The 24,074-nt window shown below is 36.7% G+C and overlaps 1 protein-coding gene across 1 annotated transcript in view; it reads right to left on the bottom strand.

Annotated features, from left to right (window-relative positions):
* Positions 1 to 24,074, bottom strand: part of LOC145667722 (head-specific guanylate cyclase-like) — a 649,486-nt gene that overhangs the window by 449,979 nt on the left and 175,433 nt on the right. The window contains exon 2 of the mRNA XM_081735178.1: positions 14,886 to 14,956. Coding sequence (XP_081591304.1) covers positions 14,886 to 14,956 — 71 coding nt within the window. The remainder of the gene's footprint in view (positions 1 to 14,885; positions 14,957 to 24,074) is intronic.

Consider the following 24,074-nt stretch of genomic DNA (forward strand, 5'->3'; position numbering starts at 1 on the left):
GAACAGTCAAAAAGTGAAATAGGAAAATGGCATGGTGCACGTCGAATAATGTTCTCAAGGTGCCACCAGGGCCGCCTTTCATGGGGGCCCAGGGCCCAACTTAGAAATTTTAAACGGAAATACGGGTCAGGTAAAATCTTATTCGTTAAATCTTCAAACATTAAAGAGCGTTGTGGCAAAAGATTTTTCATATGGGTCACGGTTTTCAAAGCTGCCGCCAAAACATGTTGCCTGTATCAGATAAAATGTCCAGTACTATTAATATGAAAACAATTGGAAATAAATGAACAGAATTAAACTCGTATCGAATTAGGAAATCACAGAGGGTATTTATCATTCCACGGCTCGAGAATAATGCAACGGAGAAAAAGTTTATTAAAGTATAGTTGACATAATGCAAAAGAGGAAATGTAATCCTTAGAAAATTATCTTTCCGATCTCCCCCCGTAAGTGGGTGAAGCGGAAATTAATGGTTAAATCTCAAATGAGAATCCCACTTTTAATTGCTATAGGTATGGTTTGTTTGAAACACTTGTGTGTACAAGTGACTTGTACTGTAATGAATAAAAAATAAGGTTAAATAAGAAGAATAAAAATAAGGTGAAATTCAAGTTTAATACCCATTTGTATTGCAAAGTGTGATTGAATGGAAAAAAAGAATGCGAAACAAAAGTTTTAATAATACATTTTTGGAACTTACAAACAATTTGTCCACGCCTGATAATAAAACGCAATTTGTGCAAGATGTTTGGAAGGTATCTGAATCAGTATGTAACGTTTCGATTTTGAGGATCACAACTGAAATTACCACTGAAAGTTATTCAGAATTTACCGGTCGACAACATTTCAGTGAAGCTCATATTCTATCACATGCAAGAAAAGTCAGAAGGAAAAGAATCGAACCAATATCTCGCAGACGAATGTTGAACAAAACCAACGTTTGTACACATTGTTCTTAAATTACATTGTTCGACAAATTTGATTCGCGTTTCAGTTGATTCATTTTTGCATCAAATCATTGCCTGCAATCAAAATAGGAGGTACAATTTGCGATCAAAATGGAAGGTCTATTTAACAAGAATTTTACACACTTTATCCCATTACAGAGACATCTATCTCATAAAAACAAATTACAGATTTTTGTTTTGGTAGATATAATTTGCAAAAACTAAGGTTCTCATTTGCAATTTCACAGTTCATTCCCGCTTCACCCACTTACGGAGGGAGGTGGAGCGATACTTTTCTAGGAATTAGATTTCCTCCTTTGGAGTATGGCACTTTCATTCTAATCATCTTTTCCTCTGTTGTAACATTCTCGAACTACGGAATGATAAATATCCTCTGTAATTTCCTATTCGAATTTATATTCTGTTCATTTATCATTAACCGTTTTCATATTAGGGGTACTGGACGTTTTACCTGATATAGATACCATGTCTTGGTGGTCATTTTGAAAACAGTGACCCATATGAGCAATCTTTTGTAACAGCGCTCTTTAGTTTCTAAAGATATGTCGAATAGGGTATCACTCACCCCATGTTTCAATTTACAATTTTGAAGTTAGGCCCTTGGCTCCCATGAATGGTGACCCTGGTAGACATCGCGATAATACCAATCGATGTGCCCCGTGACATTTTCTATTTTAGTTTTCGTTCGGTTCATTTATGTTCAACTGTTGTCATATTAGTGCTACTGAGCGTTTTATCTAATACAGGCAACATGACTTGGCGGCCATTTCGAATACAGTGACCGATATGAAAACAATCTTTTGCTTCAACGCTTTTTGGTTTTTAAAGATCTATCAAACGAGGTATCCCTCGCCCCATGTTTCCATTTAAAATTTTGATGTTGGGTCCTGGGCCTCAATGAAGGACAGCCCTGTGGCACCGCGACAACACCATTCGATTTGCTCCATGGTATTTTCTATTTGAGTTTATGTTTGGTTTATTTATGTTCAACCGTTTTCGAGATATTTTCGTGGAAAGATTAAAACGGGCCATTATATATATATATATATATATATATATATATATATATATATATATATATATATATATATATATATATATATATATATATATATTATAGTTTTGAGGACAGATTTTATGAAAAAATAATAATAATTAATGGAGATCCAAATAAGTTACAAGGCTTTAGTGTTTAAGTGTAATGGACAGAAGAAACCTTGAGACTGTAATCTTAATGAACTATTAATACGTTTTCTTTTCAAAAATGTAATATCCTGAAGGCCAAAGGTGATGTGTAAGCTAATGGGACTTTTAATTGCTAAAGACTCGTAGTTTAGCATCTGATTGAAAATTAATGAGTAAAAATTTGTAATAAAAATGAGGGACATGGAATCGGGGTGCATGATTACTCTTATTCACTGACGCAAATCCCGGGGGATAGGGGGACATGCGTTTGAAATGTGTTTTTTTTTTGTGTGTGTGTGAAAAAATGTGATGATTTGTGTCCGATTGCCACAAAGGAAAGTGAGATGAAATTGATGTCCTCCAGAATAAGCCTCAAGTCTGCCCGTCCCAGTGTTGAAGACAACTCTGATCCCCTGATCCTCCACAGGATTGTTTTCAACTTCACAATTATTTTGAGCATCGCTTAACAAAAAAAAGAAAGAAAGAAAGAAAAAAGAAAAACAAAAAGTAAGAAAGAAAAGGAAACGGTCTTTCTCCCCCCCCCCCTTCATTGCGCCTCTGATGTTACTGACTACCAAGAGAGGCAGACGAAGGGAACTAACGAATCCTCTGAAATCAAATTAGTCATGAAGGCCAGAAAAATATTTGGACTTGGTCTTATATCATGTTCACATAAGCCTCCTTTTACTAACACATGTAAAATTGAGTTAAAAGCAGAATCTGGGCTTTTCGTTTTGGTCTCCTTGCGAATATTGGTTTATGACATATAATTCAATAACAGCTCTGAGAAGCTATTCATAATGTAATTTGCTTTTCTCATGTATAATTATACATTTCTATTATATTAATAAATTGTACTTTAAGCATTCAGAGGCTGAGCGGTTCTTTCATTTAATTTCCACAGAGAAGAGAATAGGACCTACCTCTTCTGCTCAGATGTTTTAGTACTGAGAGGTCGAATACTTTTTTCCTTGAAGTTTAATATTATTTAATACAATTTCTCCCACATATATTCACCAAACTTTCATTTTTATTAATCGATATACACCGTATATGAGCAACTTGGGTTAACAATTCCATTGCAATTCAATGCAATGATACATACCAAACAAGCTTCCATCTCCATCCACAGATACATTTCCGAAGGTAAGCCACCTACATACTCTTCTGTGGATCGATCACAACCCATTTGACCTTAAGTGGGACTATATAACCCGAGCCGTTCATGTATATGAAGAGCATTTATATATAACATTTTATTTTCATAGTTTTATAGTTTGTATCATTGTAAATACTAGTGTATAATGTTTGATTTATAAAACAATTGAGTTTCATTTCACAATGCAACCTACGGTAGACTTCCAAAACTATGCGAATTCATATTCGAAGCTAAACATATATACATACGTGAACATCTATAACTATTGCTTGCAATAGATTAATAACATCTAAGAGTTAACCCTTCCTTTGGACGCTGAATCCATACCAAAAAAAAAAAAAAAAACTAATTAATCGCTATTTTTAACTGTTTTTGTTCTACGGTGATAAAACTTGAAACCGGAAATCGTTAATTTGGACCATTTCCGGTTTTAATAGAGGGTAAAGGAAGGAGATCGAATCAATTCTTGGGAATATCAATCGGTTTGCAAACAATCTCGATATCACTTATCATTCTTGCTACATGGAAATGAGTATTGAATCCGTCAGTAGTAGTAAATTACAACCATTTCCGGTTTTAGTAGAATGCTGCAGGATGTGAGGATGTGTTTTCTTGACACTCTGATTCATTTGCAGAAACCGCTTGTCGATATCTATGTACAGTATTACCATTTTTGTTTTATGGCGATAAATGTTGATACTCGAAATGGTAATTTGAACCACTTTCGTTTCGAATAGAGTTAACGAAGGAAGTGAAACCTATTCTTGGGACGCTGAAGAGATTACCAAAAAAAAGTTTCTGTCGATTTTGCTTTGATACCTGTCGACAGACATACGAACGGACGGACTGAAACAGTCGTTCTATAAGACTTCCGACACTTAAACATGGCATAGTTTGGAAGTATAATTATTCTGAGTAATAGTTCTTTCCACAGTCGTAATTCCTTGCCGGCAGCAGGGTCGTTCTTCTTGTTCTGCCTTGCGCAAACAAGGATACGTGACTCGCCGCACCAAACCTTCGGGATAAGGGATGCGTTCAACGACAGCTTACAGATTTTCCTTCGCGCAACGGTTGTTTTAAAATTTAATTTTACAGTAGCTTTTCTGTCGGGCGATCTGGGCGTCCATCCGAGAAAACAGTGTTTCCCCATTGGAATCGCCAGAAGCTAGATGCCTCATAATAATGCAGACCGCTATGTCAGAAAAAAACTTTAACCACTTGAAATCAACATATAGTGTGATTACTTCTACAAGATTATTCGAACAAACTTGATTAAATAACGACAAAGCGTAAATTCAATATGGCGCTTAACACAGTATCGTTGAAAATACATGATATGAATTTCAAATATAATTTATAAATACGTAAAGCTTGATTTGCTACATACATTACACTTGAAGTTAAGTATTAAAAATTACACTAAATACATAAAAGTGGTAAATACTTTGTAATTGGAATGGTTCCAGTTCATCATTGAAGATCAATGAAGGCGAGTATTTAAACATTAGAACTTGTACTTCTCTTCCAGATTAATTTCAAGGACAACAAAATACGTATACTCGTGAGTGAGTTTAACTATTCATTAGTATATGTTATGGTGGGCTTTATATTTAGTTAAAGTTAGTATTGTTGGCTGTATTTGTGTCTTACAAAGTATAAAGGTAACCAAGAAAGTTATGCCGCTCTTTGTGGAGGTCTGAGTTCAATTGGCCCTCACACCGGGAGTTGAATACGAATAGCGATAAGGGGAAGGTCAGTTATTGGTGTGGGTATGTCCATCATAATACTAGGTTGTGGCAATTCAATTACATCATGAACTTACATAAGGACAGAGTTAACATGGGACCTCCACAGAGCATCCTAAGGGCGTGTATGCTGTACAAGTTCAAACGCCGCTCTAGCGGGGTGAAAGATATACCAGGCCTCTGGTGAAGGTGTCGTGACTATAAGGACAGTGGAGCACCCGTTAAACAAGTTTAAGGACGGTGACGAAACACTCGAAGACGCACCACGCGGCGGAAGACCAACACATGTACAAAATGAAGGTCTTCAGGCAGTAATTGAGTTGAACAGTGGCCAGACATGTGAGGAACTGGGACTACAATTCAGTGTGAGTGGAGAAACGATTCTGCAGCACCTCCGTCAACTTGGGAAGCACTGTAAATTGGGTTGATGTGTCCCACACGATTTGACTCCGGGCCAGAAGGCAAAGCAAGCAGACACCTGTATTTCTTTGCTGTCTTGTCTGAGGAAGGAGCCATTTCTGGAGAGGGTGTTGACATGTGATGAGAAGTAGGTCTTGTACGAAGCTCTACGATGACATCATCATTGGTTAGCATCCCATGAACCGGTTCCAAAACCGCCGAATCCAGCACTACACCAGAAGAAGGTCCTCCTGTGTGTTTGGTGTACTGCTTGCGGCATCGTGCATCGGGAACTGCTACCAGCTGGTCAGAGTATCAATGCAACTGAGTACTGTCAGCAGTTGAGCGGTGTTCGAGAAAAACCCAAAACTCTGGAGCCAGCACTTCTGAATCGTAAAGGGATCCTTCGTTTTCAGGACAACGCAAAGCCCCACGTGGCTAGGATGACCTGGGGCAGCATTCTACGCCTTGGATTAGAAACACTATTGCATCCACCATACTACCCTTACATTGCACCGTCCGAATTTCACCTGTTCTATTTCTTAGACAATCACCTTAGAAGACGCCAGTTCAAATCCGTAGTAGAGATGCAAAATAGACTTGATACATTCTTGATGTAGAATGCGACCCACCAAGCTCTACCGCGATGGAATCCATGGCCTTCCGGAACGTTGGCAGGTCGTTGATGATGATGTGGACTATTTTTGATCTTTCAGCGTCTTAGGTGACATATCGATGTTGGAAAATGACACTTAAGCAATTACAGGTTCGATTTGCGTAAAACTGATATTATGAAGCGTGTTACTTAAGTAAATCCGAGGAAGGGTTTACAATGCTAAGTATTCTATGGAAACATTGTATATTTAAGAGGAAGCATTGTAATAGTAATAGTATAGCATATATACATTGCCAAATTTAGGGGATACACCAATGCACGTGCACCTCCACTTACAACATTTTCCGAAACTTTGTGCCATGATGTTTCCATTTGGAGCTTAAAAGAAAGCAGAGGTTTGCAAAAGCGATAGTTTCAAGTCCATTTTCTAAAGGTTGAAGGTGAAGGATTTGCCAAGCAAGACAATATAAGAATTATCAAATAGGTAAGAAAATAGAAGTCAGGAGGAGAGAAATTCATTTTTCCTTGCATACCACTTACGATCCTCTTTAAAATACTCCCCCTAATCATTCTATGCATCAGCGTTGTCAGGGGTAAAAATATTGTCACATATCACTGAAGATTTTCAGTGTGATTGGTTATTTTGGTAGTTATTGGTGCACCCTCTCAGTAAATCCTGTATCCGGCCCTGCATATATATATATATATATATAGTAAGTTTGGGTTATTCCGGCCAGTCGCTGAATCCGGACATCCTAAGCTTACGATAATACTGTTCTTCGCATGTGTAATGTGGAGACTTGTTGTGATGCCTATTTGAAGCACCGTACCTTCCTACAGTTCAGTGCTGAGTATTAAGTGCAAAGACTGTTATACGTAGTTTCAACGGTGGGGGGAAAGAAGAAACAGGAAATTTCATGCACGTTTGTTAACCTGAAGTAACTTTTTAGTGGAACATGTCAAGGTTATACACAGAAGTGATTATCAGCAAATAGTTAAGTAAGACATATATCGAAGCGAAGACCCTACTTTATTCGTTGTATATTGGAAGAATTCTGTTACTTTGCAAGTGCCTGCTCAACGCGAGCACAAGTTCACAGTGCTCAAAACGGGCGAATCCGGACGTTTAGGGAAGGGTGAATTCGGACAGGTTTATTACTTTAAGCTGAATCCGGACAATGTGATTAATGAACTAAGAGTATTCAGAACACTCTCTCCTCTCTCGCTTTTCACGTTTATAAGTGCGATATAGTACGTGAGGTCTATTGATTATATCTAGCGTCTATTCATTTTTGCCATAAATGGACTCCGAAGAATCACTAGAAAAAGCTATACAATTATCTTAGGATCTACAAACACAACTAAATTAGAAAATGCTAATCATAAGATGCTCAAAATTCTACAGTACTGAATGATTACATCATATGCTATATTCCCATTTGATCCGCAACAAGTTCGGGAACATGAATTTCTTTTGTCGAATGAAAATGATCCGCCAGTTGCTGGAAACAATTCCTCTTTTGTGTCAACAGACTCATCCCCAAACACGTCTCAATCGCCTTCAGAGTCCTCAGTTAAACAGTTCATATATTTTCCTGCTGTAGCTTCTTCCAAACCCACATCCCAAAGGTCCGGCGTTGCTAAAAGATTAAGTATTACGAATTCCAGTTTGTTTCAAACTGTCTCCTCAAACACAATCGAAGGTATGGATGAAAACAACTGTGGATTTTGTCGGAAGAACTATTATGCACCATCATCAAGCAAACACGGTTCCTGGGTGTCCTGTACTGTGTGTAAGACCTTTTTTCATGAAAGATGTGTTGGCGGTGGTAAGGAACCGTATTTTATCTGTGGATGATGTGTCTGAGTTATGACTAGTGCTTCACGAAACTGGCAGACGTCTTTAACGCAAAAAAGAAAAAATAAATAAATGCTAGTCTCAGTGCACACATATTATACATTTTACTAATAATTTAGTTGTTACTAGCAAAAAATAGTAGTACAATATAATTCTAATGGAAACAAATGTGATTACTGTGTTTAATGATTAAACGCTATAGTGGTAGTTACATTACTCTACATTTAGCTTTCAATTTCAACAGTAATTAATATAGAAATTGCTATGTTAGTAATTTGTAAATATTTATCATGTATTTGTATTTATATTCTGTACTTAGCATGTTAGAATGTTAATGTAGCAAGATAGTAACCTAAAATATACCTATCATGTATCTACTATCTTCCTTCAAAATTCAGTGTCCGGAATCGCCAACCTGCTGTTCGTATTCACCCTTCCAAATTTGCAAATCAAAGATTTTGTCAACTTTCAGAAAATTATTTTTTATTTCTTAACATGCCATTCCAGGAAAACCATTTCAGTTGTACATGCTGCATACCAACATATCATTAAATAACATGACGAAGTATTAGATATTTTCGTTTAGCGGGGTAGTAGTAAAAGAAAGAAGCATCAGAACTGTTCGGATGCACCCAACCTTACCCTATATAGGGTGTTAATGAACTATACCGACAAACTATAAGAGGTGATTTCTCACATGAAAATTAGAGAAAAAGTTCATGTGGACCTATGGCGGAAAGTACATAGTTTCAGAGCTAGAGCTGTCCAAAATCGCGAAAAAGCTAAATTTCAATAGGCCCTATTTCGAACTCCAGAAACTGTGGGTGGTGGTTCTTATCAGCGTAAATGAAACTACGCATACACAATCCAAAAATGCATATTTCATGAATTTTCAATAGTTGTACAGGGTATTCCCTACAGGGTGTAATTCTCAGATATGCTCTCAAGAGAGTTTTCAGATATACCTTGATTTCAAGAAGGGTCCAAAGTAGGCAGGAGGTAAGCCTTGACAACAATGAACATCCAATGCTTCGGAGGGAAGGCGGAATACCATACCTTTTGTGTTCGGAATAACGTGTATTTCGTCACGGCATGTTTCTCGTTTTCTTCACTCATAAGCGTGAAAGAAAACATTGCAGCATGCATTTTCCTGAGTACGAGAGACCGTGGTCCTGACGATCCTTATCACTTCCGACATTGCGCCAAAAGATTCTGTGTTCACTGCTATCAAGTCTTATCGTTTCCCTACTTTGGACCAATCATAAAATCAAAGCATATATCAAAATTCGGTTGATGGCATGTCTGGGAATTTCACCCTGCAGGGAATATTCTGCACATCAATTGAACATTAATGAAATATGCATTTTTGGATTGCATATGCATGACTTCCTTTACGCTGATAAGGACCACCACCCACAGCCTCTCGAATTCGAATTTGGGCCTCCTGAAATTGGGAGTTTTCTCGATTTTGAACAGGAAAACTAGCTCTGCAACTATGCACTTTTCGCCATAGGTTCATATGAACTTTTTCTCTTATTTTTATGTAAGGAATCACCTCAGAGTTTGTCGGTATAGTTCATTAACACCCTGTATATATCTTGAAATAAACTATATTAGGCAATATTTTGATTCGCAGTGGTTACAAATACTATATTCTTCCACGATATTGGGAAACGTAAGAGTAGGAGAGATAGTAGAAGACGAAAGCAACCCTCTAAAATTTGTTCAGAGTTTTCCTTTGTTCTATTAATTCCATAACTCTTTCATAATTATTCACTTACTTTTTTCATGCTTCCGCACTCTAAACAACATACCCTTGGAGGTACTTTACAAAGCAGAAAGCCCTGTGTGTTTGTTTTGTTAGTTGATTTCTAACGTTAACCAGCATTGAAAAGTTCTCATTTGCTGTGTTGTCTGTACTAGTACTCTTAGTTTGCCGTTTGTAATGGCTACCCGTACATCAAGCCCCTGCCAGCTCCAGGATTCGAGTGACCTTGTTCCATTGTCACGTAGCCGCTCCCACTTTTTTTTTTTTTTAAATCTTTTTCTGGATTCTCCTTAACAGCACTTTGATCTTACATGCATCAGTACTCCGTCTGCATTTTCAATGGTAGAACGTTTTTTTTCTTTCTTTTCTCCGCTACACATCTTGGAATTTTGCCTCATCGATTTGTGGAAATGTTGTCAGCTATCTTCAGAAATAATTTTGGATCACCTTTTATTATGTCCAAAGATTTTACAAGTAAATGTTCGTTACATTTCAAAGCTTACGAATAATGGAATGAAAGAATAAAAACATTAAAACGCAACGATGCAAAAGGCTTATAATTTATTGGTTTGCACTGGCATTTACAATAATTTAAACAATATGAAAAATATAGTATGTGAATAATGTATGTGCAAAAGCTACAACGACATTGATTGCATTATATTGCAATTAATTGGAAAGTCATAATTATATATAAGTATTTCAATAGGTTTCTTCTTACTAATATTGCCTTTCTTCTTTAAATTTCGATTGCTTCCTAATTAATATGGTATACGAAGTTGTTAACTGTATTAGTACTAGTTATGCCTTCAATATTGCGCTCTCCGCTGGTCTGGTGGCTAGTGTACGCCTCTTTGGTGTACAGGATTCTGGGTTCGATTCCCGGTCAGAGAGCATTGAAATTTAACCCTTTCAGCAGATACCCTCACAATTGTGAGTGCAGAACACACTACTTATAAACGTTGTGATTTCCAATATACTCAACAGATGGCAATTCAGTACCTGACAACTTATCATCCAGACACTCACAAATGTGCTTGTAGCTAATTTGTGTACTAAAATCCTTTGATTGGCATTTTTGATAGCTGAAAGTAACATTCACAATTGTGAGGAAATCGGCTGAAAGGGTTATAATATTTACGGTGGTTCATTTTCCAACTTAAGCTGTAAGACCATGTACCATGTATCCGTGCTGCTGAAAGGGACTCTATACTTTTATAAACCAACCAAGCCTTCACTACACGTACAGCTCACAGATGACGAGAAGAACCCTAGTAGAAATACTGTGACGTAGGTATGGGCTCGCCCACTTTTAGCACGGGGGTTTTAAATGACACCACGGAATAGCACACACATAACTTTACCCGGAGTGGCAGACGACATCTAAGTATAGACCACGCCTCAAAAACCGAAAATGGACTTGACCGTGTCGTTTACCTTTCACCGCTGCCCCTGTTTTAGGGTTCTTCTCGTCATCTGTGAGCTGTACATCTCAAGGCCTTCCCTCCAGAGGCCGCATATTTTACCTCTGAGTGTTTTAATGATCCTCGTATATTGGTAAACATCAATAACTTCTTAGAAATTGCATAGGATTGAAAGGCACAATAGGAAATTTTCATTCAAGATAATAATTAATGTAATGTTTGTTTACTGTTCTATTTTGATATATCTACCACATGTAAAAATATCATATCTCCCGAAAGATTTCAATTATTGAATTAAATTATGAAAGTCAAAGTGAAATAAATTCGCTATTTTGTTGAAGGTCAGATTGATAAATCTGAAAATTGTTAAATAAAATAATACCAGACTACAACAGATACTTATTATTACTAATATGTGTGATAATTTCAGCAATGGATCATTGTTTTAATCGGACACAAACATAATCTTGTTTATAAGAGAGAAGGGAGTTACCATAAAGATAAATTTAAATTTCTTTTAAAACTATCTCAATTCTTTTTACCTTTTTATTTTGCTGTATAGTATACTATCCAAGATACCCTAAAACTTTTAAATAAATCCATACACGTATTAAAAGTAGAATAAAATATTACAAGAAGTACATACAGTGTACTGAATTTTCTTCTACTTTTTCTAGGAGGCGGATGTACTGTAACTGTCTATTTTCTACACCTCCTCTAGGCCTATTTCCGACTAAAGCAAACGCCAAAAATATAGGCGGGTTGCGCGCGCACCTTACAGCTCGCTGTTGTCAACTCTCCCTTGTCATGTGCCACTTCCTTCCCCTCCTGTTGCTGGCGTAAGCAGACGACAGCCGTTTACCTAGCCACAGCTCAAAGCCTGCGTTCTGCCGTAACCAATCTTCAATAAGCGCGCGAAACATGAAACCTTGACAGTGACTGAGCAAGGCAAATGTAAATGTGGCAAGTGCGTAGGTTGCTAGTTGGCTTTTGCTCTCTCCACCCACTTTTTGTTGCGCACGCAACCCGCCTATATTTTTGGCGTTTGCTTTAGAGTAAATAAGATTAATATGAAATACGTATTTATATTATAACATTCTACCTGAGCCACGAATTCCTGTTAAACCAAGGTGGACTAAAACTAATAATAAGCTTATTTGTACTAAGATAAGAAGTGTGTTCAGAAAGTATGGAACCTTATTTTTTCCCGCGTAAACCAATGAAGCGCTGGACATTTTCTTTAGTGTAGATCTAGAGGGGGCACTTATACACAGTCGTGAATTTTTTTTCCCGCCCGCCGAAAGCGTCAGTCGTTGGCAATCGGCCAATAAGTGAAGACGTGTAGTGAGCTGTAGTCGGATTCCAGCTTCTTTTTTAAATGACAGAAAAACTTGAGCAGCTATATCGTATCAAATGTTACCAAAAGTTTGGCGATACCCAAGTGGAAACCGTTCAATCGGATCGGAACATTCAAATTTGAACGAAAATTTGGTCATGAGAAGAGTGTCCGCAAAATTTGATTGAGGTTTTCATTGTCAAACACAACATTCCTGTGTGTCGTCAGGTTCCCTACTCACCCGTCATGGCTCCGTGTGACTTTTATAGTTATTTCCCAAGTTGAAAATGCCATTAAAAGGAACCCGATTTGAATCAAGAAAAGACTCATGCGGAATGCGACGGCCACAGTTGTTCACCATTCCAAAAACTGCGTTCCAGAAGTGTTTCCAATGGCGGGAGCACTTGAAGAAGTGTGCACATTATCAAGGAAACTACTCTGAAGGGGATTAGTGTTTCGGATTAACAAATCAATAAATGTAGTTTTGCCAACCAAAGATTTGATACGTTTTTTGCAAATTTGCGAATTTCAAGAAAAAATAATTGCATCAAATATTAAATGCGTGTATATATATATTGAATATCATGTTAACTAATATTATTATTATTAATTTTTATTATATTAATATTATATTATTATTATATATTATTATATAAATATTATATTAACAATATTTTCATAATGCACTACTAAACGGATATAATAGCCTTTCTAAATAAATAATGTAAATTAATTCTTTAAATCAATTATTCCTCGATACTGATATTTAAGTGATAAAAAGTTTGAAAGAAAGAAGATTTGAGTAAATAGTGGTCGAAAAAGCTGAAAATGTAAAAGGTATAATACAAATAATGAAAAATATATCAGGTAAGTGATAGAACATTACAATTTTCATATCTTTAGATTAGAAACTGTATTCTTTCTAAATTGAAATTTAACCACTAGTAAATCTACAGAAAGCCTACAGATCTACTGACACTACAGATTGCTTTATTCGTTTAGGTAATTAATAATCTACACCCAAGATAATCTTCCTGAAACAACGTATCATGCAAATCGCGGAATACTATTATTACCATATACATTATGATATTAAATATTCACCATAATAACGATGTTATCAACACAATATGAAATCGAACTTGTGAATATGACTAATTACAAAGTTGCGTGTGGATAGGTTTAACACTTTGTAAAAGATCATTTGAATAAATACAGTAGTAATACAATTCTAACTCTGAATCTTACCAAGGGTATTTTATTTGATCTAAAGCACCTTTAGCCTAGATGAGTTCGGTACCGTTTTTGAGAGTCACCAACCGAGCTTGTGTTTTTCTTAAATAATGCTATCATATTTTCTTAAATACTTCGCACAAATAATTATGTTTATTCTATTGTAGTAGCCATAGACATAAATATCCAGTAATACGAGTGATCTAACAACAAAAAGTTGAATTTGTTAAAACATGTGTTATTTTGAATTTTTAATTGTATTGCTGAAAGAAAGGAAACATACTTTTTGTTATATTTAGTTTTCTATTAGTTTTGCTATCAGTTTGTTTAAGCTCGGATTCAGGTTCAACTTCGCCCCTAGTCTTCTCTTTGTCATTAACACATGATATCTGAAGGAATTGGATCGCAACGAGATGGAAAATCAAATTTTTAAACAAAATTCAATCAACTTAAATTTCACTTAATTATATCCTATTCTTTGGTCAATTAACGAATTTGTTTGTAATACCTTAATTTTCCGTATTATACTTTTCACATTCATGATAAATACACTCAAACATATTATTGAATAGTTGGAATCTTAACATTAGACCCATTGTCCGAAATATAACATACTTCTACGTCTAAAGTGCACGCCATTCGTACCCTTATCGACTTTCTTGGCACAAAAACTTCAAATTGTACTGTAATCAGGGGCAGTAAACAGGTTGTTTTGACTGTAATATACACAACAGAACGAATGTAATACTTTATTTCATTGAATTCAAACTGTTGCATAGCCAACTAATATCAACAAACTGCTGCTAACAAACTTACCATACAAAAGGCACAGTCAACTATATATATCAATAAGGTTGCGGCAGAAAAATGTATAATTATTCTTTAATATATCCATTGATTTAAAAATCTTCATTTTTAAATTATTAGTTTGCCAATCATCTGAATTTTAAGATGTTGTTTGTGACAAAATATCTCCTTTCGTCTCCTTCCCGGTATAATTTTCCGCTTAGGGTTCATTCCGAGGTCAAGGAGAAAGCGGATCTGGTTGGAATATAAGGAATATTTTTGCACTATGGTTTGAGTTTTTTTCTCATTAAACATGGTGTACGTAGTACTTAACATTAAATATTCTAAACGTAAATAACTTCATTTCTTTATTGTGTTAGAAATATCAGAATAACTACAAGTACTTACAATGCAGCATATTTGTCAGTGGTTTCTTCTTTCTGCAGCAAAGCCGATAACGCAGCCCTCACATCACTGTTCTGTAAACACAAATAAATAATTATACAATGTGATGAACATTCTATAGATGATTTACTGCATGTTTTGTTGTATTAAGAAGAAGAAACAAATCTCAAGCTATATTAAGCTACATGAACAGGTTCACTGACATAAAATCATGGGTAGTTTCAGTTGACATAGAAAGTTGAAATTTGGGAGGGAAACTAGCAAGAAAATTGTTAAAAATATACATTTTACATTTCAGGGGATAAATAAGGAGGGGTGAAGAACCATGGTATTTAAATAGAAGTTAAAAAAATAAGTTTCATGTTTTAGGTAATTGGGATTGTAATACAAACTTGAAATTTAGTATGCTTGTAGATTTTTGATATTGTTATCTAAGTAAATGACCAGAAATAAAAGTTTCCAACTTTAGTGGGGTTTTATAGGACCTCGAAAATATTCCTCATTTATTTAAATTTCACACCTTCTATGCACTTAACACTTCCGGTAGGACTACCGTAATTAAATTTAGCATATTTGTAGGTTCTCTTAACTAACCCACAGGAAAATTGCGAAATGTGAATATTTTTAGTTTGGAGGCCCTTGCTAATCATATGGAATTATTTTCCAATGAAAAACTTAAACGTTTAGGGACTTCAAATTGGAATAGAATCTCAAAGCTAGGCGTGCTCGTAGGTGTTTGAAACTGACAAACAAACAAGCAGTCAAAAATAAAAATTTGTTCTATGAGGTTTCCAAAATTCTCTCATAAGCATTTTTTTTAAAAGAAATCCGTAACTTCCTTAATATTGATGTTAGAATGAGAGTGAAAAGTGTTACTTAACCTCGTAAGAATCTCTGCAATCTTTCTTTATCGAAATGACAAAACAATGACTGCTGTATACGTGAAGCGTGAGTGCACCAGTAGAGTATTAAGAAACAAAAACTATCGATACATGATGCGAAGTTGCAGGCTACTATTAATATATACGCAGGGTTTAAATTCAAGGATAGCCCAAGTGAAATCCCTTTCCCCACATAAAATTGCTCAGTTAAAGCTAAACACGATTGGTCTGAAATATTTTATGTACGTGTAACAGTAAGTAATTCTTAGTGATAAATTTAGCAACATCATATGCTTGTGAAATATGAGTAATATTTCAAAGTTCTAGCTGTTGATACTCATAAATAATAAAGTTAAGCCACGATAAAAGTTTGAGGAAAGTGAACCTAGGCAATGGTAAAAAAAAAAAAAAAAAAAATCGAGGTAAAAAAAATTAAGCAATCTACAGGAAATTTCGTTAAGACGGTGTGCAAAATATTATTATTAAAGCCGTAAGTAATGCAATTTTACTGATTCAGTGTAAGTTTTTCTACATGCGAAGTTAAACTTCATTGATAAATGTTCAACACGAAACCGTTAGGAGGGCAGCGTGGAGTGGAGTGAATTCATTCTTCTTATCGTTAACAAGTAGCAGTGTCATGTGTACACTAGGGAAGGGGTTTGATTTGTATGTTATGATATTTTCTCAATTACAATTGAAACCACAAGCAGTGATAGATTTATACCACTTCCGGCTTTGGTAGAGAGAGAGATTAGAGTGGAATGCAATATATTCTTGGGACGCTTAATTGATTGGAGGAAATGATTCTAGTTATCTGTTATCGTTTTTATTCTATAAGGATCAACGTCAAAACCGAAAGTGATTGATTTCTTAAACTTCCGGTTTGATTCTTAGAATTCTCAATCGATTCCAAACAGTTTCTCACTCTTATCAGTTTTGCTCTATGCATATCCATATTGAAACCGGAAGTCGTGATGGATTTATAGCACTACTGATTTTAGTACAAAGTTAAGAATGGAAATGAAATGCATTCTAGGGATGCTTAATCGATGGCAGATAATCACTTCACGCTATTTATTACCGTTTCCTCTACTAGTGACTAACGTAAAAGCCAAAAATTTCTACCATTGCTGGTTCGAATATCTCTTCCATGAACGAACTCGATTCCTAAATTTTGACGCTCTCATCCTGGCCAAATTTGATGCTGCTAATTCATGTAGTTCGTAAAAGTTTTTATCTCCCGGACGAACTTAGTACATGTTGTATAATACTAGCGTCAATTGCACGCTTCCCTAGGTTAAAGAAAGAAAAATTACTAATATGTTCCGTTAGGCAGTAATTTTTTGCTATTACTGAATCGCTCTCTGATTAGACGATGTTTCTTGTCTAGCATTCTTCAACCAGGATATATAACATTTTCGGGATTTCCAACTCGAGACATTGCCACATAAACTTGGACGTGTGAGAAGGAAGCAGTTCTCTCCCCTAAATTGCGGGCCTGAATTTGAATTTAAACGGCATCGGAAGTATCACTGTTCATCTTACCGACCCCGAAACCTATGAATTCGACACTAATATAGGTCATTTTCGATCATTTTTATACATATTTTCCCTCCCCAAGTTGCGGGACTGAATTCGGATTTAAACAGCATCGGAAGTGTCACTGTTCATCTTAATGACCACGAAAACTATAAATGCGACACCAATATTGGCCATTTTCGATCATTTATATATGTCTCTCCCATCTCTCTCCCCTAAGTTGCAATATCAAAGTGAAGTGATATAAACCTTTACAGGCCCGAACTTCATCTATGTTGAAAGTTTGATCCAGATCGGTAGGGTAGTTTAAGAGTTATTAAGTCACAAACACAGTCACTTTCATTTTTATATGTGTAGATAAAGGAGTTTTAGCAAACCTAATTTCTTAAAAATATATGTTCGAGATTAGAAGTTAGAAATCCAAAGTGCCTTAGATGTATACATAAGTTTGATAACTTTTTTTTTTTACATTAAGATTTACTTCTACCTGTAATTAGTGTTGCCACGAGACGGGACATTTCTCGTGTCTCGTCTCGTCTCGTCTCGTAAACGAGACGAGACACGAGACGAGACAGAACCCTTTTAGACGAGACACGAGACGAGACAGACTACTTTTCTCGTCTCGAAAACGAGACGAGACACGAGACGAGACGGGACGTCTCGTGAAATGTCTCGTCTCGTCTCGTGTCTCGAAAATCAAAACGCTGGCGGGAATGGACAAGATTGAAATTGCCAGTGGTCATATAGATTGCAAAAGGAAATTCCCCTTTGTGAGAAAACATGTTGAAAAGCCTTCATAGAAAAGTGTCCTCTGTCTATTGAATGAAACAATCGTGATACGTGAGCTTCCAGGAATATCATCCTTAATCTCTTGTCCCAAATTCTCCTTGCTGTAAACCAAGGATTTTTCATTTTTTTTTTTCATTTCTGGCTGGAATGATGACAAACGAAACAAAGACAGGGAAGATTTTTACAAGGTCAAGAAACCGAACTACCACCACCAGCTATTCAATTTGAAAACTGGGTAAGGTCTATACTCATCACAGGCTGTAGTTGAAAGTTCTGGCTGAGATGGCAAAAAGAAACAGACAACACTTGTCTTTATTCCCTGGTGGCGCGGCGGTATTCTTTTTACTAAATGAACTGAAAACGGCAATTGAAGTACATCTTGCAACTAAAGTTTTGTCCTCTCTCTCTCCCTCTCTCTACCTCCCTCCCTCACACACACACACACACACACACACACACTTAAAAATACACTTTTACCGTTTTACCAATCGCCCGCTTACAGCAGTCATGTTGAAAAATTCACATCTTCGTTTGGAAGCCGGCGAAGGACAAAGAAAGCAAACATATTGTCGACGAACCCTTCAAATTGTTTGCTTTCAGCAAATTTATGGTACCCCTATAGTAACAATAACCTTGGAGCTGAAGAGGTTTTACAGGGGGGCCTTCCTTTTGTTACGCGGAAATGTTTTATCTGACCAGAGTGCGAAATTGCCCTCTGCTTCTATGTTGGGAGGAGAAGAATACTTCACTTTCCTAGTGAAAAATATTCATTATGACCTGAATTATCTTCAAAAATGTTTTCTTACAGGCGCATTAAGCCTTTCGAACTTAATAAATGTAAAGAACATTTGGTATGATATTCATGGAACTCCGTTGAAAGCAGAAAATATTATGACAATGATCAAAATTCGAACATTGAAGAACATAATTAACAGAAAAGAAATAGGATACCCAAACCATATTTTTAACCCTGCTATAAAATGTATATCCTATATTTTTACTAATTCCGTACTCCCATGAAAGTAACCTGGCCAGGATATTCTCTCCAAATTTTTCAGACTGAAATCCGTTTATTCCGTACGATTTCGCCCCCTGACACAATACGGAAAAACAAATGCTGTTAAAATCCATACACATGACCCTTCCGGGACTCAACCCGTGGCCTTCAAGCCGATGGTCTATCACCGCAGACTGCTCGGTTTGGTATGAAGATGTACGTTGTATGATTACGAATAGATCACGACAATATAAGAAACTTTAATCCAAAATGGCCACCCAAAAATCCTTTTTTTAGACCACAAGCTAATCTGGGTATACTGTCATGAGTTTGTTACACAAACGGGACAACCACCATATAGGGGCACACACCCCGCGGGTATGGGAAGAGATTTGTACCATGGAGGTGTAGACTGGCCCCAAGCATTCTTTCCTCCGATGTGTCAAATAGAGCTTACTGTGCAGTAACCTATAAAATTTCAATCAAATACTTTCCATTACTCAATAAAATTATTTGGTTCCAAGCCTTTTTAATATATATATATATATATATATATATGTGTGTGTAATAATTGCAACAAATCTAAACATGCTAAAATGGAAAGTAGTTTTTGGATTGGTATGGGTTAACACTGTGAAACCTAAAGGCTGGAATATATGAAACCAAAGTGTACACACACATCTATCTATCTAATATATATATATATACCGACACTATAAAGCAAGTGGGCCTCTATATGGTGGTTGGTAGTATACGGTAGTGTCGGGGATGGTGACACCTTTACATCGGACTTTGCTTGTCGTGAAAACATCATTTGACATTAGTGTCTTCATCTTCCACGTACCTATGAGCAATTTACTATATATTCGTGTATTGAAACTGGTAAAACAAATTTCAATGTTTCAAAATGTTAAAAAAAAAAATAAATAAATAAATAAAAGGCCAGGGTCGAGAAGCCTCAGACAACTAACAGCAGAGATATATTATCTTGTAAACTATTTGCCCTTACCTTGTCAGCTTATTTGAATTTATTTTTAAGACCTTCAGGCAACTTTGGCCCACTCCGAATAGATGATGATGGGGAAATTAGTGGAATGAAGAAAGTGATAGGATACAAGACAACTTCGAGAAAACACACACACACACACTCCATGTTTGTCCACCACAAAGCTCACATGGCACTAACCGAGATCGAACCGACTACCACACACACCAGAGGTAAATGCTTCACGGTGTAGCTACCGTGACCAGAGATGGAGTGGATCAATGGGTCAAGTGGGTCAAGTTTTCTAAATGGATCAGTGGGTCGTGGGTCAACAGCATGCGACCCACCACCCACCATGACCCACTGTGACCCACCACCCACCGTGACCCACTGCGACCCACCACCCACCATGGCCCACTGTGACCCACCACCCACCGTGACCCACTGCGACCCACCACCCACCATGACCCACTGCGACCCACCACCCACCGTGACCCACTGCGACCTACCGACTCAGTATGATCTACCGACCCTCTCTGCTCACTGCATTGTAGAGAGTATCTTCTGAAGACTGGTAAATTTGTCTCCGTTTTACTTTCAAGACCTTCATTTCCCTTTCTTTTCCACTTGTTTCTGTCTACTTCCCCAAGGTGAGTATATCTAACCAAGTGAAAAAAGAACTTCGGGCACTTTTGGATATTAATATTTTAATAGTAATAATAGCAATAGGACTTACACTACAACTTGGCTTTCAAGACCTGTGGGTTTTTAGAGCTAACTACTGGAAAAAATCACTGTTGAATCACTGTAATATATAAATTATTTATAAAAAAATTGAATGTAACTATGTGTGCCTGATCATCACGGTCAAATTGCAAAGTCAAATGAAATTACTTTTGGTATATAGTTAGGCCTTAAGCCAAATTAGGATGTTATATTGCTTTTATTATAATGCATAATATCCTAAGGAGGTAGTGAGGATCCGAATTTTTGCGAAACAAAATGAGTATCTCGCAAGCCGTTAAACTTACGGAGCTGAAATTAAGTGTATTAACTCTTTATTGAAAATAAACAGAATGTGTCCTATCATTTTTTTAAATGCTCCTTTATGTGGGGAGGGGGGCGCACTTTCTATACATGGAAAATTGGTAGTGAATTGGTTTGTAAAAAGGATCGAAAACGATCGATGTTATTTCAGAAAAAAAATCAGAAACAAAAAATACAGTGCTTGGCTTCATATATAAATTGCTTTCTGCTATAATAATTGCTGAAGCTTATGTTTATTATATGGAGCGCTCACAGCACAGGATAATCAACCCATAAAGTTGTGAGAAAAATAGACATAAAATTTGTAGTGTAAGCTTAATTACACGGAAATTTGAAATTTGGATTGTACGCATAATTGTATGGAAAATTTACTTTCTTCCCTTTACGTTGGTCTACTTACTTTGATTTGGAACTTCGAAATTTCATCCTTTTTCCACTGAGAAGTATTGATAATTCAACAAGGAAATAATTATACTATGATAATTTAACTGAAACTCATCGTAATTTGGCACATGGCAAACAGCAGTGTGGTAATTGAAGTTGAAGAAGGAGGGAAATTCCCATTCACCTCTGAATACTTTCCAGAAACCTCGTTCCCTTTCGCTTTCTAGACGGGGGAACGAACTTGGTAATGGTATCAAACCTTCATGTGTAATTACAAAAAATAAATTTATAAACAAATAAGAAATCATCAGTTTAGCGGGCTTTAATTGATAATTTATTCACAAGATTCTCCACAAGCTCAAAGTAGACAAGCTAGTTATTTCTTGGCTGAAGGATGAACATCATTCCACTGCGGATGATTTACCGCCAGAAATTTACCAACAGGAAATAAATCCTATTTCAGATTTGTTTTAAGGTGGAAAATTACGAGTTACGGAAAATGTATACTTGTATTACTAATGGCTTATTTGTGTTATTCAACTTTGTACCTACTTTTTAGTAACTCTCTTCTTTGGTTTAGGTAAACTACGTTTCAATAAATATTCATAATAATTGTAATTATGCATATTTGTAACTTAAATTTAACGAATACTCTCTTAGCAAGAATAGCAACAATACTCTCTTAGTACAAGTATATTTTAGGCACACACTAATTTCCCCCCACCTCAAACTGTTTCCTCACTGACAAACACTTTACCTTTTTATATCATAAAGGTCAGATCCACCGTTATTGTAACAGAGTGGTGCTTAAGCGATTGACTAGAAATTCAAACTCCGATTAGTGACAATGTCAGTCTTGTTTTATTACAAGTGTAAACTCTTTAGTCAGTTCAGAAGAGGCCGTGGATCGTGTTCAGACTTCATGACGATAGATTTTGGTGAGTCAGACTAGATCAAAGTGGATGAGAGTGGTTAATGGTGGGTGGTGGGTCACGGTGGGTGGTGGGTCAGAGTGGGTCACCGTGGGTGGTGGGTCAGAGTGGGTCACCGTGGGTAATGGGTCATGGTGGGTCAGAGTGGGTCATGGTGGGTGGTGGGTCAGTGGGTCGTGGGTCACGGTTGGTGGTAGGTCAGTGGGTCGTGGGTCAAGTTTTCATTGACCCACGCCAACTCTGACCGTGATATTTCTTGTCTTGTTTGTTCTGGGTAATAACTTAGTTGTATCTTGATTAGCATGGTGCAGCCTGGTACATTTTACTTTCGTTCCCATGGTATGCTGCTATATTTTTTTACGAGACAAGACGAGACAAAACGAGACAAACGAGACGAGACGAGACGGGACGGGACAGAACCTCTCGAGACGAGACACGAGACGGGACGAGCACGTTTTTTCGAGACGAGACACGAGACGAGACATGCTTTGCACGAGACGAGACGAGACAGCCTGAAGTCTCGTCTCGTCTCGTCTCGTGGCAACACTACCTGTAATTTATATTATTTTATTATAACACACTCTAATTTCTTATAGTTTCAATAACCCATGTCGTTGAAGAGATCTCTGTTCAAACAACTTAACATTTGCTACTCTAACTTTAGAAAACATGATCTGGGCATAGCAAGTAACCAATATGTAAGTACAAATACTATTTTTAGTTGAGTTTTATTGTCAAAAATGACTGGCATTCCCGCCATATACAAAAACAGAACACTAAACAAAAGAGAAGAATCTAAAGCATATGGCTCAGAGCATGAAATGCAAGTTACTGTGGTTAAGAAAAATCCTGATCACTGCAGTATACTGTATGGCCATCTCGAACAGCAGAGTGCTCTTTACAACTGTTTCGCATTCTAGCGATGAGAGTGTTCAGGAGATCCTGAAGTACGTTGTCCTATTCTTCTTTTGGGATATTTATGACAGTGTGGAGATCCTGAGATGGTGGATTTCTCTGTAAAACTTCTCTTCCGAGAGCATTCCTGACATGTTCGATGGAATTAATGTTGGTTCCTTCTTGACGATTTCCAATGGCAGATCGACTTTCGCCAATTGGCCTATATACAGATCCTATCAACCTGTTGTACATACATCCTGCACACAAATCTGTTCATGTTGTAACAGCGAATCTCTAAAGTTGGGAATTGACATTCTTTGATACATCCATCAAACACGCAACGATTATAATCACATAGAGAAGCTCTTTGCACCTTCTTCCAACAAACTATTCACTTTGCCCAGCATTTGCGCTAGAAAAGGCCTCTATATTATTTGATTTATCTCGTAGGTACCACCAACTCAGCTGTGTCAGTCTTTTCTTGATGACGTTCACAGAACATGTTTTTTTCTACTGATAAGCGCAAAGGCTTACTAGTGTTCTCTAGTCGTACATTTACAACAATGCACAGGCACTGATCCTTATACATAGGTTCGGTATATGTTTGTTCCCTAGCATTTGTCAAGCAGTGTAATAATAATATACTAGAAATATATATATTTCACGCACAACAATAATCCTGTTTACCATATCTAAAAATTCCACTGACTTGCCATTTTCTTATGCTCTTCTTCAGAAATA

Source organism: Thermobia domestica, chromosome 1, assembly GCF_964235325.1.
Source record: "Thermobia domestica chromosome 1, izTheDome1.hap1.1, whole genome shotgun sequence".
Classification (NCBI taxonomy): domain Eukaryota; kingdom Metazoa; phylum Arthropoda; class Insecta; order Zygentoma; family Lepismatidae; genus Thermobia; species Thermobia domestica.